This window comes from Drosophila persimilis, unplaced genomic scaffold (assembly GCF_003286085.1).
Source record: "Drosophila persimilis strain 14011-0111.01,24,50 unplaced genomic scaffold, DperRS2 tig00000000-arrow-pilon, whole genome shotgun sequence".
In the NCBI taxonomy this organism is placed as follows: domain Eukaryota; kingdom Metazoa; phylum Arthropoda; class Insecta; order Diptera; family Drosophilidae; genus Drosophila; species Drosophila persimilis.
This window is the reverse complement of record NW_020825288.1, coordinates 2,627,715-2,647,585: the sequence shown is the minus strand read 5'-3', so window position 1 is coordinate 2,647,585 and position 19,871 is coordinate 2,627,715. Positions and strand designations below refer to the sequence as shown.

The 19,871-nt window shown below is 47.1% G+C and overlaps 1 protein-coding gene across 4 annotated transcripts; it reads right to left on the bottom strand.

The window, feature by feature from the left end:
• Nucleotide 1: 1 nt before the first annotated feature.
• On the bottom strand, nucleotides 2–19,436 carry LOC6594840. 4 transcript variants are annotated; one of them, XR_003408498.1, is made up of 8 exons: nucleotides 19,409–19,436; nucleotides 8,075–9,032; nucleotides 5,408–5,560; nucleotides 4,494–4,634; nucleotides 4,311–4,425; nucleotides 3,643–3,839; nucleotides 1,654–2,084; nucleotides 860–919 (listed from the first exon to the last, which is right to left on the bottom strand). XR_003408498.1 is itself a non-coding variant. In XM_026986488.1 (7 exons), exons 2-7 carry the CDS (start codon nucleotides 8,859–8,861, stop codon nucleotides 615–617), a joined length of 1,698 nt encoding a protein of 565 aa, XP_026842289.1. In that variant the 5' UTR covers nucleotides 8,862–9,032; nucleotides 19,409–19,436; the 3' UTR covers nucleotides 2–614. The 4 variants fall into 4 exon arrangements, 2 of the variants coding, with proteins under 2 accessions (XP_026842289.1, XP_026842291.1); XR_003408499.1 differs by having other exon boundaries at nucleotides 3,652–3,839; XM_026986488.1 differs by lacking the exon at nucleotides 1,654–2,084 and having other exon boundaries at nucleotides 2–919.
• Nucleotides 19,437–19,871: the final 435 nt, after the last annotated feature.

The window sequence follows — 19,871 nt, the reverse complement described above, 5'->3', positions numbered from 1 at the left end:
TTGGTTTTCTTTCTTTGTTTGTTTTTTGTTGCTTTTTTTTTTGGTTGAAAAAAAAGATTAGTATGAATTTGTTATGCAAGGTTTTTTTCAATATTTTTTACGGTGTAGTCGCGTATATCTGTTCAATGTACGCTTTGCTCGCTATATATGCATATATCGTTAGTAATTCATTAGCATTTTCTTTGTTTGTTTTTGTTTTTGTCTTTGTTTTTGTTTTTGCTTTTCTTGGGTGTATGTGTGAGGGTGTCAGCAAAAGTTGTTATATGCTTCGTACAATATATATATAATAAGTATATAATTGGTTTGGTTCAAAAATTTTCCACTAATTGCAAAAATTGTCTGTGTCAAAAAGAGTCTAACAATGGCATCATGTGTGAGTGTCGGGCCTAGCCCCGCCCATCCGGGGGAGCCAGCCTTATTATCGCGTGCATATATCGTGACTAAGTACATCGCATATATGTGTGTATGTGTGTTTACTCGTATATCGACGATTCGAATTCGTGTTCAGTGTTCAGTGTTCGTGTCAGAGAGTTCGCCATTAATCTGGTCTAGCATACCATGCTCCATTCCTCGCCTTGCTGTTCTGCCTCCTCCTTCTGCTGCTGCTGCTCGTCCTACTTCTGTCCCGGCTCGATGATCTCGACGGTCACGCTCTCGGCCACCGGATTGGTGGTGATGTTGGTGATCAGTGCCTGCTCCTGGGGCGACTGCGGCTGCGACTGGGGCTGCAGCTGCTGGTGATGATGCTGCTGCTGCTGCTGCTGGTGGTGCTGCGGCTGGTGTCCATGGGGGTGGTGCTGGCGATGTGCGGATCCGTGGCGCTCATGATGGGAAATCTTGCCTGGAGCCACCGAATTGCTGCGATTGGACCGCACTGATGTGCCCGAGGCGTTGCTGCCGTTGCCGTGTTCATCGGAACCTGTGTGGGAGACGGACAACCATTAGTTTCAATGGAAGGGAATGACCCCAATCTACAGACTACAGATAACCGTTTAAGGGGAAGTTATCTTTGGCATCACGGGACAACAGCAAAGTGTCTGATTCAGGACTCGAACTCAGGGGAAGTTCAAGTCCCTCACTACTTATGTTGTAAATATATAAAATTATATGGAAGAAAGCCAGTTGAGGAAACTATATTTATATATGTCATATATCATATAAGAGCCGTGCCGTAAAGGAAGGAAACTGAAGCGGAAGGAAACTCAAATCAAAATGGATGCGTCAATGGAGCAGATAGTGTTCGAAAGAGAGAGAGAAAGCGTTCGATGGCAGATTCGGGATGGCATCTACGTGTCTTTTTGTACGAGTATCTGTGTCTGCTCATGTTTCTCTGTATGGGTATCTGTGTGAGTGGAGTATTGGCTTGGCTACAGGTTTGTATTTGTATAAGTGGCAGGAGTACTGGTAGTAGGAGGAGTAATAGTCAAACTGCTACTCTCAGCTACAGCTTAACACTAGGTTTACAATAACATTTCGATTAAAGGATAACAACGACAACAACAACGAGTACAACAACTACGAGTACGATTACAAGTACAAGTACAACTTTGGTTACAATTTTCGCTAACAAGACGTCAAATTTACACTACAAAGACTGTATTTTGGGTGGTTTTTGGATCGATTGGATTGGACATTTGGACTGGGACTGCCTACCTCTTGGACCCTGATATGGATGCTTTTGCTCTTGGCTTTTGGCTTTTGGCTTTTTGCTTTGTGATACGTATAGTTATTTGTGATCTAAAACTTAATCGTTCGGCCACAGGCTGGCGCCGCCCCCGGCGATGACACATAGGTGGTGCTGATGGTGGCGGTGACTGGCTGCATCGCTGGCGATGCACTGGCTGTGGGCGTGGGTGAAGGCGTGGCTGAGGCAGCATACGTTGTCATGGCTGTGCCTGATACTGAGGCTGAGGCTGAGGCCGCTGAGGCCGCCGTGGTCGTTGGCACGTAGGGCAGAAAGTGACTGTGGACTATGTTGTGCTGGTTGGCGGCGCTCGGGTGCTCCAGCAGTCGGGAGCAGGTGGACACATCGCTGACCCGTGAATCACTAGAGCGTGTGTTGCTCTTCGAGCGGATCATGCGTCCTTTGTTTGTGTCGATGGTGGTTTCAACAGAGCGGTGACGGTGACGGTGACGGTGGCGGTATCGGTGTCGGTTTTTGTTTAAGTTTGGTTTTTGGTGGTTTTTGTTGTTCGTTTGTTTGTGGGCGGTGGAGGGAATGAGCGGGTTGGATACGTTTAATATTTCGCTTTCACAAAGGCACGCGACATCGTGTCCTGATGGGTTCGGTTTCTGGGGTCTTTGGGGTCTGGTCTGGGCTTGGGGGACTTGGCGCAAAACTCAAACAAGAATAAAAATAACCCAAAAAAAGGTAATTTCAGACAACTGTCCGCTGGGCTTAGCACAACAACAATTATCACAGCAATGGCCAGAAGCAGTAACAACAAAAACAACAACAACAATAGCCATGGGCCTGCCCCCCCCCCCAATGGCAGCGAGAGGCGTCGAATAAAACGGTTCTTAAACTGTCAGTCAAATTGATTGAGCCCCTAAAGAGCTTGTTGGTCTTGCTTCGTTTGCGTTTAGCATTTCGGAACGTTGTTGATGTTGGATAAGGCTGCCAATATGGCCAGATACCCGGCGACAGTGCGGCCCAGCGAACTAGCTCCATCTTCATCTATGGGGAATGTTTTTTTCACAACAAATTTCAACTGAAGAGTCAACTTATAGGTAAAAGAAAACAATTTAGTGATGGTTTTATGCTTTTCTTAAATAAATCGTTAAGTAATTGAGTTCCACAAGTGGATTTATGTATCTCCGAGTGGGTGTACGATGGATACCTCAGTAATATCCCAGCAAACCAACAAACATGCCTTTTGCGAGAGTTCCGCAAAATGCTCGCAAACGATATCGCAAAAGGCTCGCAAATTATATCGCAAACGATTCCTTTGCGAGCTATCATAAATGATACTTTCACTGCCACAAACTGAACGACACAAGTATCATATTTCTATCATATGCGGGTCCGAATGCGAGCGTTTTGTCGGGTTAAGTCTCGCATTTGACTCGTATGCGATATCATTTATGAGCGTTTGGTTTGCTGGGATAGTAAGGGTATATACATACTTTCATAAACATATCCTCATCTTTCCATTCCTTCTACAACAAATATTCCTTTACTCTCAGATTTCAAACCGAATCCCTATTGAAGTGCCCGTCATTGTACCCGTACATAGTATGATGAGTTATCTATTTTAATATCGAAAACCACACTTATTATTTCTGCCATGTTTTTGCACATTCCCCACTTCAGAAGCAACACATTCCCCAGAGAGAGATTTCGTTTCAGTTTCGTTTTCAGTGATTTTGTTTGTTTCTTGTTGGGTGACTGACTGATCAATAGATTGACTGACTGACTGATTGATTGATTGAGTTAATATTTTGAGTTTCTCTTTCTTTTCGTTGTATTTTTTGGCTGTAAAAAGAAAGTTCTGCAAGTTTCCGACAAAAATCAAACAGTAAACAGAAAACAATCAAACCAAAATCAAGAACAAATCAAAGCCGTACACTCGAAAGACTCGGAAGAAGGCCGGACAAGATGGACAAGTGTGTGTGCCCTTAGAGATGGAAGTGGATACAAACCTGTCTTACCTAGCGACGGATTGGGCGAGTGCGGACGCAGCGAGGCCATGCTGGGCTGCCGGGATGGGGCGCGCACCGACATCCGGGAGCCTCGTCGCTCCTGCCCGTGGAGCAGCTTGCTGTCGCGCAGCAGCGAGACGTTCATCAGGCGCGGATTGGGCGTGTTGAAGATGGTCCGGTTCTCATGCCAGCGGGCTCTGTAATGGTGGCAGATTGCAGGGAGGCATTAGTTTCACCTCTTGGATGGGCACGAGAAGCTCGGCGGTTGATGGGTGCCAAAGCTGGGAGGTGGTTGGTGATTGGTGGTTGGTGGTTGTGGCTAATGAGGATGCTGTTGCCCTTTGCCTTTGCCCTTGCCTTGTGCATACACTCGTAATTAATGCAGAAATTCAGTTTATTAGACTAGAAATTAATTGGTGCTCGATTTATGTATCGCTTGCCAACCGGCCATCGGCATAGCCAGCGGCAAAAGCAAAAGGAAAAGCAAAAGCAACAGCATCAAGCAATTTAATGAAGCCCCATCGAAGTATCGACAGCCCCATTGACCCAGTTCAGGGCCCCTTTTGGACGGGCAAGCATATGGCCAAGATGGAAGAAGCTCGAGTACTGAAAGTGGCGTTGGTTTTCGGTGTGGGGCGGTGGAGATGTTTGCATTGCAATTTACTCACTGGCTAAACAATCGCAGGACGACACAAATAATAATAAACATCAATGCCATTCCTACCAGCACGCCAATCATGGCCGGATCGATGTAGGTCTCGGGTCCCCGCTTGTCCTGGCGCCCTGCAAGCAAACACACATCGACCATTAACATGGACACTTGTAGGCTGACCGGCAGAGCCTGCACCGACCTGCACACTCCACAGTGCCATCCTTGCCCCAAACGGGCGACATCTCGAAGCGGCAGGCGCATCGTCCGTCGCGGCACTCCGTCTGAAAGTACTTCTGTTCGCACTGCTCGTTGAAGAAGCAGGACTCGTTCACGGCGGCCTCTGGAAAACGAAAAGAGAGCAACATATGGGCATGGGATGAGTGGGCAACGGACAAGTTCCCCGTCCTGTCCGGACGGACCCGCCATGATTCATACGGTCAACAACAAATGGCACCCATATCACAGAAAGTATTTCTCCGCTGTCTCGACTTTTTGTGGATTGATTTAATGGCTGATTGAAGTGCGATATGGCGATGGCTCGGGAGGATTGACTCTGCTGTGTGTGTTTGTCCACTCCGATGACAAATATTATCACAGAAGGCGCCCCACAGAAAGGGGGCGAGTCTGAGACGCGCAGACAATGCTCGGGTTGTACGGGGATTAGTTGCTGAGGAGATGGGAATCAGTTGGGTAACACCCAGCAGTACAGCAGTCCGTCATGGGATTCGTTAAGCACCCAGCCATAAATGTGCTCATCAAAGTCAGGAGTGGGAATGTGCCTCAATTAGATTTTAATTTACAGCATTGAACAGATGTCGGAGCGGGGGAATATCTATTATAATTACGTCAAACATGCATTAGTTGCACTTTTGCTACTGCCGTCACCCATATTGCTACCTGCTGCCAAGTTTTCTATTTTAATTTACAGAATTTGTGGCTGCGCCCCACAATCAAGACAACGCTTTGGGGGATTTCACTTAGCTGGCAGTGCAATTTCTCTTCACTGCCATTTTTAATGAAAACTTGGCAGAGTGACAGCAGGAAAGGCAGGAAAAGCCGGAAAAGCAGGGGCGGACAGTCCCCCACCCCACTCCACCCCACCAGTTACCTTACCTTTGCCACATTTATCATAGTGATTGGTGACGGCCAGATCCTCGGTGCACTGGCAGGACTTCTTCTTGGGATCGCATATGGAGCCGGGGAAACCGCACTCCAAGGTGTTATCGCACTTGTCCCCAAACTTCTTCACTCCGCGGCTGGCATAATCTATGGGGAAGAGACGAGAGAAAGGACTGTGGGTTACTCGGCTCGTGTCTGTTTTGACTAATCCCATGTGAGAAATCTGTAATGAAACCGAAACAAACTTTCGATTTGCCGCCGTGCATATCAATAAAAAACGTGGAAAAGTGGAAAGAAACTTTGTGAAATGTATTCGGAATCCCCCAGCGACTTACAGCCAGATTAAAATGTAAATTCTTTAGCCGCAGAGCAGCGCAGCACAGAGCAGCTCAGAGCCAGCTTTGTAGAGGTGTGTAGAGGTGTGTAGAGGTGTGGTGTTTGTCCGTGTCTCTGCATTTCCCCCAGAGAGAGGCCTTAAGAGTGCCTGCGGACTGGGTCGTGTCTTGGTCTTCGCTGCACTTCAGCCATGTGCCAGGAGGCACTGGCGAATCCTTCATTAACGTTGAATGGAATGAAAACATGGCCTGCCGCAGACACAGACACAGACACACTCACCTATGCTCGAGCTGGCAGCGAGTCGAGTTTGTGGCCCTTCACATCTTAATTAAGCTCTTGGGAGCGACTCTGGCTGGGGGATTGCCACCGACAATGTGTGCAAAATCTCAGCCCCAGTCAAGGGTTAAGTTAACCCCGCAACAACGGCAATGGCAACGCCATGACACACTCGTATATGCCAGCCGTTGCCTCACTAATTCTGTTGATACTCCTGCCATAATTACTGAGACACCCAAACGAAGACCAAGACCAGCACCGCGACCATAACAGGGAGCGGGATCGACACTGGCTGGCTGTGGAGCGGATGCGCCCTCGGTCGACATTTAAGCCAGCGGAAGCGAAAAGACAAAACAAAATGGCTGCTCATGCACAAACGGGGTGCGCCATTTTCTAGATGCTTGCTCACTCGCCTCCGTGTTCCCCGTCCCCCTAGTGCATGTGTGTGTGTAATAGAGTGTGCCAGTGTGCGTTTGTGTGAGCCTGTTATGGGGGCCGAGAGTCTATTTGCTTGCGGTTTATTTTTAAATGCACCGCCTTCTGACTATGAATAGGAGCTTTAGTTTCAGCAAAATGCTAAAAAATGAATGTTAATGTGAATAATGAGAGGGCCAGAATGCTCGACTGAGGGTTACCTCATTGAAAGAACTCGGTATCCTTTGTTGAGTGGACTCAGATTTGATTGAACTAATCTTCAATTGGGAAAAAGGTATGCAACTGTGTTTCAGTGTTGATAACTTCGAGTCTCATGAAACAATCTGTTGTAAGGCATCCCATTTGATATCTTTTCTAAAGTAAATCGATACTCTTTACAATGTTAGCACAAAATGCAATCTCAAGTTAATAATTTAAAGCATGCTTAAGAATTTACAAGTTGAATATAGAGCGATTGAAAAGGTAAGAAACTACACAGCACTGTCGCCCCAGTTCGCAGACTTCAATTTATTTACGAGCATACATATTTAAAGCCTTTCCATATTAGATATTCCTTATTGGATTGCACACTCAATGCCTGGCACCAATCGACCCCCGCATACCCTTTCCATACAGTCCACAAAAGAGAGATGAAAACGCCTGATGCCGCAGCATCATGCCACACACAGCTTTGCTTACATTTCTTTTTTTTGCAGCTGAGCTTTATTTGGTTTCCGTGGCACTGCAGCACTGAGGAAATTCTCTCAAAGTGTTGACAAAGTGGCGACCGCCGGCAGGCCTCCAGGTTGGGTGCGGGCTACCCGGCACGGACGAGGGTGCGGGTCCCTGTCCCTGTCCCTGACCCCCCAGGCCAACCTTTGATGGCCTCACCGAAAAGAGATTACCCAATTGCCGGCCAGGTCCTATTCAGCCAATTTTTCAAACAGGCCCAGCATCTCTTCAAAGGCCCAAGTCTGGGGCCCAAAAAATCGGAGTACAAATTGCACATGTCAGACGGGCTGATGGCCTGACATTAAACAACCAGCGTTGCATTAGGAGCCACATTTATAATTAACAGAACGGGGCCCCACCATTAAAGAGAACTTGGCTTATAAGCCCACCCCGAAAGATATGCGACTACATGAAAAACTTCCCCCCATTTGGGCCACGGGACTTTTGATATGTGAATGAGAAAACTACTTTTGTTCCACGCGGCAGGATGTACTAAATGAACCCTGAAAAGTGGTTCAAGGGAAACCAAGAAGTGGAATGGAATGCTTATAGAAAAAGATGCGCACTTCTAGAATTAGCAGAGCCCATAGAACGCTTCGTTTCAGAGTCTCTAAAATGTGGTTTCTATTTATATCTACCAGTGCTTTTTCTTACATCTAGATACTGGGTGCTGCCCTGTGTTTGAGGAGCAAAAAATGCAGCTTATGCAATTGCAATGGAAGCCCCTCCAGCGAAATGAACAAAGGATGGCCAAGGCAGCCTCGATGACGTCAGTGCGGTCTTTAGCAAAAGCCAAGCCTATGCCTAGGATGAATATCTAGTATAGTTCCGCACTACCTGCTGCAGCATTCTTATCTGCTAGATACGGATACGGATGGATGGAGGGTTTCGTGCGCTACTTACCGAACTCTGGGGTTGTCGTCTCCGGTCCCGCGCTGAAGGCATTTACGGCAAAGAAATTATCACCGTCATCGCCGAGCGTTAGAGGCGGCAGCAGGGCAATGACGGAAATCAGGCACAGGACAAACGTGCTGAGGGGAGCGCCCCAGCCCCAGTCACAGCTCCAGTGCCGGCTCAAGCCCAAATCCCATTCCTTAGCCCAACCTCGCTCCAGGGCCGGGCCAATGCCTTGGCGCCTGCTCCTGCTCCTGCTCCCGCTCCCGCTCCTGCCCATGCTAATGCTCTTCTTCGGGTTCGGGTTCGGATTCGGGTCCGGGTTCGGAATGGGGTTCTTTGGCCCCTCAGTGGCGGCCATTAGCATTAACGATGGCTGGGCACGCTTTTTTAGGGTGGCGACAATGGAGGAGCGTTTCACGTTTCCGTCGCACAAAGAAGTGGCCTGGGCTCCAGCTCTTGGGGCTGTTGCTCTTGCCGTGGAGATGCCCTCAAAGTTGAAGTCCAAGTTGGCTTTTTTTGCCAGCGGCCAGTGGCAGTTGTTGCTGTTGCTGCTGTTGTTGCTGCTGCTGATTGTTGTCCTCTTGCTGCTGGTGTTGTTGTTGCTGCTGGTCAAACACTCAGCATCTGTGGCTGCATCGTCGTCTTCGTCAGCTTGTTTGTTTCGCTTTGTCTCACATTTTTCACGCGTCTCGCGCCTCAGTGGGGCAACACCATGGAAGCGGCCCTTGAGGATGGCAGCTCCGTGACCGTGACCGTGACGGTGCCGGGGCTCTAAAGCCCCATCTAATCTCATATTATTTGATCGTCGTCGTGCTCCTCATCCATGCTGCTAGACAATATCAATTTGCACACTATTCCCTTCCCTTCTCCTTCCCCTTCAATTGCCCTTTGGCCCTCTGGCGCCCTTCCTGTCTCTCGCTTTCTATCGCCGCCTCCCTTCCGTTTCACATCAAAGTCCCTGTCCCTGCCAAAGAGAGAGAGAAGAAGAAAATGAGTTTGTGGTTAGTTCGGTTTCTAGTTTGGGGATTCAATCAATGCTGCTGGGGGATCGAATGGGATGGGTGTGGGTGTGGGTGTGGGTGTTGCCACAAAGCAGAGCTAATCACTTTGCGGCGTGTGAAATTACAAACCGTTGTTGAAACAATTTCCGAAAGTGCCACCAAAAGTCTGTAACTGAAACCAGAATTGACACACAGGTGACGCCGCCCATTCCCCGAGAATGTGGGTGTTGGTGTGGGTGTTTGTGTAAGGGTCAGGGCTGGCTTTTTGGCACTGAAAACTAAATTGACTGACGGCAAATTTGTGTGTCTATGAGAGTTAATTGGATTAGGCGAGGATACCCACCCACGGGATCAAGGATATAGAATATATATACCCATTGTTCGGGCAGAATGAAAAGCATTTAATTAAAACTCGTTTCAATAATTTGATTTAATTGGTGGTAGCAGGGTGTGGGGCTGATTTGCGTGCGACGGCTGCCATGGACACCATTTTAGTGGGGGAGTCAGAGAGAGGGAAGCTGATGAATAAATCATGGACTTGAACATGCAACGCATGTTGTGGCGCCTCATCCTCTCGTGTGGAGCGCCTCTTGTTTGCCCAGCGATTATAAACAATGAATGGGGAAACACTGCTGCATGCCACATGAGCGTACACTGTCTGAAGTGTGTTATGTGCTCTGGACATACTATATACGAGTATGTACGCGATTGTACATACATGTATCTGGCTAAAACATGCACTCGAAACCTGTCAAACTCTTGCCCGGGTCATTTATAATCATCATGCCCCTAATCCTAGGCCCTGCTTAAATGATTTTGCATGTAGTCACACTCTCATGTGTCCACACTTCTATTTAAAAAATATCCAGCCATAAGAAGGGATATATGTATCCACAATTATTTATATGCTGGCTGCTCTTGACAGTGGAAATTCCAGTGCCTGGGGCCTTGGTTATAAGCCAAATGAGCCAGCTTTGGTGCTGATTTGAGAATAAATGCCCCCAGAGACGATGCCAGGATTTTACAGCCCAACAGTGAAAATCCGCATCCGCATTCGGTTGTTATTTATGCCGCAGCGCCTATAAGAAACTTTTGCCAAAAGTACGAGTATATTTTGGGTTAAGCTGGGTCTGCCCTGTTTACGATATGGTTTCAGTGTCGGTTTCGGTTATGGTTACAAGCCCAGAGAGGAGGAAAGGAAACGAAAATCGTTAACCCACGAGGCACGCACCAGGCGCACTGAGGCGGGAATGATGTACAGGAAACATGTTGCATATTTATACCCGTTCCACATCCTTGCCCCGGACAAGGGCCCTCTGCCCATCCGGAGGAATTGTTTGTCGTTTTTCATAAATTCATGCGTTGTCAATTGGTTGAAGAGTATTCATTACGGGGCGTATACGCAATATACGACGAGTCTGCCGCACGACGTGCCCCCAGCTCTCGGATGGAGGGATGGCATGATAGCAGCACGAAAGAATGGGGCCGGTGACGTTGATGGGACAAATGCCTGGCACATGAAAGCCAGCCACGAAACACAAGGAAATTACAGCCATAATATCTGCTACAGCAACGGATGTTGCCAGGACTCTGCGGGTACAGTGAAAGTTCGCTTGATAGGATGCAACTTCACCCTTATCCAACAACAACAAGTTCAATTTCTTAACTAATTACGAGCGTAATGAAATCAATTAGGAAGAGTCCTTAATAGTTAATTCCAGGGAATTTCATGGTTCTTTGTTCTGTTCTCTCCTTTGGTTTTTCCTCTCTTTGTTTCGTTTTAATTATTTTTCGTTCACTGTGACCACTCAGAACAGTCACAATTTTTATAATTCTAGCTCAGAACCTGTAGGAGGAGCCTGATAAACTATTATAAGCCCCCCTAAGTGGAGAAAGAGAAATATCTATAATGCCATGAATGACGCAATAAACTTTTAGCCTCTTACCCTTCCACTTTCAACGAAGTGGAAATTGAAAACAAAGCCATAGACTAGATATAGATTGAAAATACCACTTATTTTCCCTTTTCCCCTCTTTTTTTTTGTATTTTTCAGTAGTGTGATTCCCTTGTGCCAGGGTTCACTGTGTGAATGTGTGCTGTGTTCTTTTTTGGGGAATATTTTCACATGCGACAACGTGTCGGAGGCACACAGACACGAGCCCAAATCAGCCAAAGATCGTGCTAATTAACATGACACAAGCATAAATCATAAAGCAGGCACCTGCCATATCCCCCCCACCCATACGTGGCATTAAAGTTGGGCAAATAAATACTTGTGAGCAGGAGTAGCCATTGTTTTAGCATAAGCCTCAAGGACGGCCAGCGCGTTGTCTGAGTGAGGCTTCGAGAGCTGGTCGAGGCGCGTACGAGGTTTTATGGGTATAAAAACAAAAATAAAACTGCAAATAGTCGCCAAGAGCCAATCCAGAAATTCGTGCTATAAATTCAGCAAACAATGGCAAAGGACACACATGTGCCTATGCACACGTGTCTATATATACGAGTATATTTATATATGGATCTGTGTGTGTATTTGCAGCAACAACAATGCGCTGGGCATAGCCAAACAATGGCGAAAGGCTTCGAGAGCGAGGACAAACAAAGCGAGCCCAAGTGAGCTTTTCAGAGACGCGGCCAAAACGAACGCACTTTGGCCAAGAGCCAGTCGTGTTCTATACTATACATCCACCAGATACATCCAACAGATACAGATACAAGTGCATGCTAAATTTTATTGATTGCTGATGGGAGAGCGATGGCGAATCTTAGTGCAGAATCTAGAGAGCCAAGCCAAAATACAGTTTAGTTCGCATATTTTAAGCGGCTCTCAACCAATCAAGGCCGGAATCTATGCCCCTTATAATCATTCCTCTGGTTGTATCCACATACGTATGTATGTATGTGCGTGTCATTGCTGCAATTATTTCTTAAGATTTATATGCATGGAACAAATTGCTTGGCATTTGGCAGACACACACATAGACTCACTCAGCCATAGACAGACCCCAACAAAGACCCAAAGACGAAGACGGATAACCCAAACAATTGGCCCAACTGCCACCCACACAGAATGGCGAGGCGACAATGTTTGGTTGGCCCTTAATGGGCCCCAAGATCCAGCCAAACTAATGGAATCTGCTGCCATTCAATTTGGGGCCACGAGCCACCAAATTGAATCCGCACAATCATCCAGTCCTAATCCAGTCGCGGGATAAAAATCAATGATTCCATCAACTGGAAGTACCCTCGTTCCATTCCATTCCATTCAATTCTATTTGGTTAAATCGATTTGGCCTGGATTAATTGATTTTAAAGGGATATGCCAACACCAAGAACATATTTTGTGTTTTAGAAGTACTTGAATAGTTGTCAATTGTTGCACTGATAATCCCTGTGGGACCTAATCATTTCATCTTGACTATGTTAATGATACTCGAAGGTTCGCTCTCCCAATCTGGGAGCTGGCTTAAATCAATCCGATCGGATAAATCAATTGCTAATTTAATCAATTTCCTCTTTTGAGGGGAATATCTCTGCCAAATTATGTGAGTGTAATTCTAGAACCTTTTCGAATGAAACATTTCTATGCATACCCATAACTGGCTCTTAATCATGAGCAAACGAATCCAATTATTGCACATTGACTAATTCCCATTTTTCATATCAATTAATTTTCTAATGCCAGACACTATACAAACTGAAACTAATGGTTTAGCCAGGGATTAGCAGAAAAAAATTAATGAATATAAACTACGCGCACACTTTTGCCAGTTTTTAGGAACTCCTCTCAACCAAAACATATTTGTATTATCTCATTGAAATAAATTCAAAGGATTTACTTGCTTTTAGCGTAATTTATAAATAAAGTCGCATGAATAATAAATCACAGAAAAAATTCGCGCTAGATGGTTTTTGCGAATTAATTTTTAAACTCTTCTCCACCTTCATTCTACTAACCGTCTTTCTGTGTGACAAATGAACAATTCCCATCTGAATCTGAATGGAAATTGAATTTCAATGGAAGCCCGGGGCGAAAAATTAAACGCAAATGAAATGGGCGATTGAGCAATCAATGGTAAAAACATCGATTCGCATCGATTACAGGCCACTGAATGACACTGAATTCCTTTGTTCATTTTGCTCATTTTGTGCGGTGCATTTCTGTGGCCACGGACTCCATGAGTGGACTTTTATAATGCCCGGACCCTGGAGGCTAGATAAATGCTGATGTGTGAGGGTGCAAATGGGAAAATTAATGAAATTTCTGTGCAAACTTTTTTACGTGCACTCATCATGGAAGGTGCACTCTCATTTTCCTTTCAATAAGGAACACTCCCCAAAAGGGACTCCCCCTTGTTGTACAAAAAACTTGTTTTGCAGTTGAATTACATTTGATATTAAGTTGCACGCTCCTTTGAGCTTCCTAATGGGATTACCAACAAGGTAAAAGCACATACATATATTAATTATAATATTTTGAACCCCCTCCCACGTACAAATCCGATCCATTTTGGGTGGATTTACTGCTGGTCGCAGTCCCTGGGCTGGGGTATAGCTTATCGCATCGCCTTCATGGCTGGATTACATTAGGTTTTAGTTTTATATTTCAAAAATGTACCCCCCAGTCGAAGAGTCGGTGAGTCGATGTGCCTGTGTGTATGTAATGTATATTAAAACCCAATTAAATATCGCATGTTGTCAAATGGCCCATCAGGGCAACGCCATTCCTCAGGAGTACGGGCATGCAACAACCAAAAGAATTCCTGGCTCCTCATTATGAATTAATTCTGGCTCGCATTTCATTGAGTTGTTGTTGTTGGAGGAGGGGGGGCTGTTGTTGTTGTTGTTGTTGCTGGGGGGAATTCCAGATGACTAAGTGGATATATGTACGAATGCCAGGGCGTACTCCTAAGAGTATGTATATGAATGAATTATGATTTTTTTGGAGCGCAGCAAAACTGTTGAGCTCAAGAATTGTGGACGGAGGGATGGATGGATGGAGGGATGGTTGTGGCCTCTGATTGCTGTTCGGCCTGGTTTGGTTGCCATGTGAAGGGCAATAAATAAAATGGCGAAAAATGCGAAATACAATAAAGTATTGCCAGCAACCAAACAAACAAACAAACAAAACCAGCCAACCAAACAACAAAAGGTTACCATGAGGCACTGTGACGACGACGGACGACACCGACAACGACAACGACGACAACGACAACATGGAGGCGAGTGGCAAGCGGAAATGGCGTGAGTTGTACACGTTGTAGTAGGCGTTTGCCGGAGGCTCCAGCTCCAGCTCCAGCTCCTGCACTGCCCCGACCATGGTTCGGCCTTTGGGCGGGGGGCTCTGAAACAACGCACTGGAATCAAAGAAAATCACGAAACATGGCGTGGCAAGCAGCGGTTCCAGATCGGCCTCCTGCACTGAAACTTTTGTGCTCTAGTGCCAACCCCACCGAACAGAGCCAATTAGCCCAGCACCACCACCACTAGGCCAAGAAGAGCACAGCTCCGAGAACGGGTATACCACAAAATACTGAAAGAAAGGAAAACTAAAAAAGCAGCAGCAAAAGACACCCTGATAAGTACTGAAGATTTGCTGCGAGGCAAGGCAAGGCAGCGCGAAGCGTAGCGCGGCGGATGCATGTCGTCGACGGCCGTCTCGCCCTTTGCCTTTTGTGCATTTCCGTTTCCGCTCTGGGAATCACCCCCCAGCGCTACCGCCGAAAGGGAAGTGAAAGCGAGTCCAATGTAAGCGGATTTCCATCGAGTTGCCTCTGCAATTGATTCGAGCTGGGGCAGAATGGCAGTCGATGGGCAACTTTTAACCTTTGCCGCCTGACACATTATAAATAAATGTTGAGACGTTGTTATATACAATATTTTGTGGCAGTCACGGCTCTACTTATATGCACCACACACAATGCATTCGCCCCGCTAGTCAGAGCCCTGTGTGCGGGTGTGCAGCCATCTGAAAATTGCTCGAACATGATCCTAACTAATGAGTTTGTAATGCACGCAACGAGGCGTGTCAACAGCGATCGGGAAAACCAGATATGTCAAATGGTGGCAGACTGTTATGTCTGTGGCAATGTGGGAAATAATGTGGCAAGAGAGAGGAAACGAACGAAATCAATGAAAAGCATTGTAGCATACTAGACAACGTTCGATCTTCTGTGTGCCAATTCCACTTGCCGTTGATTTTCTGACCCAATTGAAACTCGATTTCCCGAAAAACAGAAAACAAAATCAGAGCCATTAAATTCGCATGCCATGCTAAAAGCCATCAACAATGGATCCACAACCACACAGCCCCATTTCCCCCTTTCCTAATGGACTTTTCCAGTGGCGGCGTCTAACTGGCGATAAATATGGTAAAGCGAATGCCACCCACAGAGATTGCTCTAAACTGTGGAATACCCCTCATTTCAAAGCAAATCATTTTAGCTCCCAAAAAGAACTTATCATGGGGATACTCAACTGGTTTACTTCTTTGAACTCTAGAATATTATATACATTTAATGGGCGCAGTTTATTTTGCAACTCGATATGAAAATTGCTATCCCCTTTAGTTCTCTGCCATGTGCCATTAATCCTCGAATACGGGATACCCGCTGTCATCCACCAAAGACGGTGCCCCACGTACATATCTTTGCTTTTTTTGCGTCGCAACGGATGCGACTACGGATGTGGCTGCGCTTCGATGGCGTTTCGAAAATCGCATAAAACTGCTGCAATATTTAACCGCCGTGGGTGCAGGTGGGCAGAGCCTTGCCCCTCGGCGCATCTGGGCGCGATACGTCAGAGCGGTGGCATGCTACGTGCGGGCGCGGGCGCGGGTGTGGGTGCGTGTGCATATGGCACTAAGCTTTCACACATTTATAGCAACGTTCCCCAGCCGTAGGCTAATGCGATTGCCCGCTTAAGCCATAAGTGCCCCCTCAAAATGTCGCCTCGCGAGTGCCGAAAGTCGGGCATCGGTCACTTAAATGGCGCCTCTAAATACGAAATAAATATATGCCACGCAATCCCACGTATCGGAGGGAGTGGAGTGACGTGGATTGGAGGATGGGGGTGATGGAGAGGCAAGGCATAGACTGGCATATGCACTTGCCATGACATGGTTAATGTGGCAACAACTGTTTGTACAGTTTGCTTTAATATTCGACACGTGCAGCTCCAGGCACACAGAGAGAGACCCGCCCGGAGACACTCTGACACATGTTCCGGGGGTCATAATGAGAGTTCCTCGGGTCTGTGTCATCAGCAAAATGGGAACAAACGACCGCAGCACAATTGGTTGGCCTAGACGGCGGAGGTGGAGCCGTAGCCTAAGCCCCAGAGATGGACTCTCGTACGTAAGCACGTACTGTGCTCAAGCTACTTCTAGAACGGCCACACATTAGCCGCTGGGAGGCGGAGGTTAAACGCAATTTACAGACTCACCTCAGTCAAATTAATTAGAGCAATTAAGCGGACCGCGCCTACGGGCGGCAGCGGGAGATGTCGCCTGACAGCGTTGACAGTTTCAGAGGGGTGCCCGTGCCCATGCCAGTGCCCATGCCAGTGCCCGGTGCCCTCCACTTAACATACATGTACATCCCCCAGAAGCATTTACCCGAAATATTAAGTATACGCCGTGTACACTTCACTGGGTTTTTGACTGCCTGACTGACTGTACATCTCTGGAAATGGGTTAGCCAATGCGGTTCCCTTCATTGGCATTCATGCTGGGGCAGCAAAACTTTCAAGAAAAGGCTTCAAAGCGGGGAAGGACGAAAACGATTTTCCGGCCAGCGGCATCGGCATCGGCATCGCCGGCCACAAACAATTTATCTTCCTACGTTGGCCTATAAAAATGGCAATCATTATTATAGTCATGTACGAGGCAATGGGGCGTTACGGCAATCAACGCCAACGTCTCAAGACGTTCCATAAATAAGCGCAAAATTTCAATTTTCAACGATGCGCCCCTAAAGAACACACAAATGGGGCAGGGACAGCCCTCAAAGATCATACATACAGACATGTGCGTGTGCGTGTGTGTGTATTTAATTGCATATTTTAATAGTCATAAAGCAGGGAAACCCTCGAGCTGAACGAAAGTACCAAAATGCCAGCGGGCATACTTAAAGGTCTCCTCAGCAGACACAGGCACAGGCCGGGGCACAGACACAGAAGAAGATACAGATATAGGCCCATAGGCACAGATACAAGTAGTACAACTACAGATGCATGTACAGATACAGTCACAAAGGGACAAAGACAAGGCCAAATGCGCAACTAAAACAAGAGAATATATAGAAGAAGAATGCAATATAAATTATAAACGCAAACTGTGCGACAAGGATTTCTGGTCTGTGGATCTGGTTCTGCTTTCGTTTTTTCCCATTTTTTTGGTTTATTTTGTACGAGTATTACGAGGTTTTCCCCCCTCGTGCCAGCGACATGCGATTTTGATGGCAAATGATTTTGCAGTTGGCCGGAGGTGGGGTTACGGGTAGCGGGGTTGGGGGTCTGCGGTGGGTAGAGGCCTTAGAAATCGAAGCATAAATGGGCAAACGAGCTCATGGTACATGGCACAAGGCACATGGCACTAGTCGAAGGTCAAGGGTCATGCCGGTGCTTGCCGGATCATGTCGAAATTTACTGCAGCCCTTTCATCTGTGCCTCGGAAATCGGTAATATATATATATATTGATATTTATAGACTCGATACGATTTGATGACGTTTCCATCCCGACAATCGAACCATCTTTCCCACTCCCGAACTGGGCGCCCCTTCCATGCCGCATGCCGCATGCCACATGCAGATTTCCGTGTAGCACTAAGCGAAGTAACCGAGCGAGACTGCAACTGCCGCAAAGTCTGTGCTGCCCCGAAATCGATCCGAAGGAGGAACCCTCGACTCCGTACAACTTCGCCCATTGTGCATGTGTGGTAGTGAACTGTGGCACTCTCTGTGTGGAGGCCAGAACGGGCCTATGTGCCACGCGATGTGATTGTGAGTGCGAAAATGTGACGACCCAGCCCCTGGCCGGGTCTGCTGGTGTGGCTGCTGGCTCTGGCTCTGGCTTTGGCTTTGGCTTTGGCTATGGGTTGTGCCCGTGCCTCTGCCTCTGCCTCTGCCCCTGGCTCTGGGCTAGGATGACGTAGTCCTCCAAGCGAAGTGTGTTAGTATGCCTGCCCTTCTCCACTCGGGGTTGCACATACACTCACATACACTCAAGCAGAGGGTGCGAAGGGGCATTAAATGGTTCGTGTTTTCTTGTTCCTTTTGCGTCTTTTCCGTCTTCTGTTCTGTTCTGGTCGGTTTCTGCCACATCTTGCCATTTGCCGCTTGCCGCTTGCCGCATATTGGGGTCGCCTGACGTTGCATACTTTAAAAGCGTCATTTAGTTCCGAGCAAGCTAAATTATTAAAAGCAAATCCAACACACACAGATACAGATGCACACATACAGACACCGACACCGACACCGATACGGATACGGGCCAGGCAGTTCATTAAATTCAATGTATGCAAACTGGCAGCAACAAATGTGGCAGAAGGCAATCTTCCACCTGTCCCCATCCCCTGCCATCCTTGAATGTTCCCGATCCCCCCAGCTGTTGTCAATTTGGGTCCTCCTGCTGCCCCAAAATGTCTCCAGCACTGCCTCATCATAATCATATGCTTCCTACTTCCTTGCCACCCGGCTGCGCAAATATGTTTCGCCAACTTCAATTTGTGTGGCAGGTAGAGTAGGTGTATCTGTGAGTCGGTCTGGTGTGTGGGTTGTGTGCCTGGGTCTGTTGGTGTGCTGTGCTTGTGGCTGCTTTTTTATGCGTCACGTGAGAATTTCCTTTATTATTATTTGGCTTTTCCCCGCCCTTGGCGCTATGGCTCTGGCTATGGCTCTGGCTATGGCTTTGGTACATATCACGTATACGTAGCGTATAACTCTGCTAAAAAGGCATTGATTTTTTTGTGGATTTCCCTCTTCCTTTCGGCTTTTCCTCTACTTTGTTGTACTGCTCCCTGCTTGCTGCTGGCTGCCACTTCATTTATTACTTTGATTGCTTTTCACTTTCCTCAAGTTGGGTGCTTTTTTCAAAATATTTGCTTGCCTCAAAAAGCAAAAGTTTATCCTGTTTTTGTTTGTGTTTGCACTTTTAACTCCGGTTTTGCTTCTTCTTTTGTTGGATGTGGCTCTGTTGCACGGTCTGAATCGAGTTTGGATCTCATCATCATCGCCCACTCACACACTCAAAGACTCACTCACACACTCACACAGGGAGGGACACAGACAGGGAGACGACCACGCGCGCGTAAAAATATACTAAAATACAAATTGCTCACAATTTCCTTCGTCGACTGCTGCTGCTGCTGGTGCTGCTGCCGCTGCTGGTTTGCTGCTCTAGTTTGTTGTTGTTTCACAGATATTTTCCTGTACTCCTCTTGAATGTTCCGGAGGACGAACTTTCGACGACCACGCGCTTCAACGTCTGACTACGTTTTGAACATGCAATCCTCGGATGTTCTGAGGAAATCGCCATCGTTGGTGAAAGCTGTTCGGAAGCGTACACCAACAGGCGGCGGAGAGATGCTCTCAGGACCTGCGCAATGGGCAATGGGAGAGAGGCGACCCTGCAGGTGACACACTTTTCCGCGCCAACCGTCCTCGATGAAGTGGCCTTTCCCCCGTCTTGTCGCACGGCCTACAAAGTTTACTATTTACATGGTACATCGGTTTAGGGCATCAGGCAGTTTTTTTTTTCTCATTTTCCTTCGTATTTTTTTTGCCGTGTTCACCGAATTTCGC

Coding starts and splice junctions, on each gene's coding strand:
- LOC6594840 (XM_026986488.1), bottom strand. CDS start 8,861: ATGAGATTAGATGGGGCTTTAGAGCCCCGGCACCGTCACGGTCACGGT. Junction 5,561..8,074: donor GACGACAACCCCAGAGTTCG/GTAAGTAGCGCA, acceptor TCTTCCCCATAG/ATTATGCCAGCCGCGGAGTG. Junction 920..3,642: donor TCCGTCGCTAGGTAAGACAG/GTTTGTATCCAC, acceptor TCTCCCACACAG/GTTCCGATGAACACGGCAAC.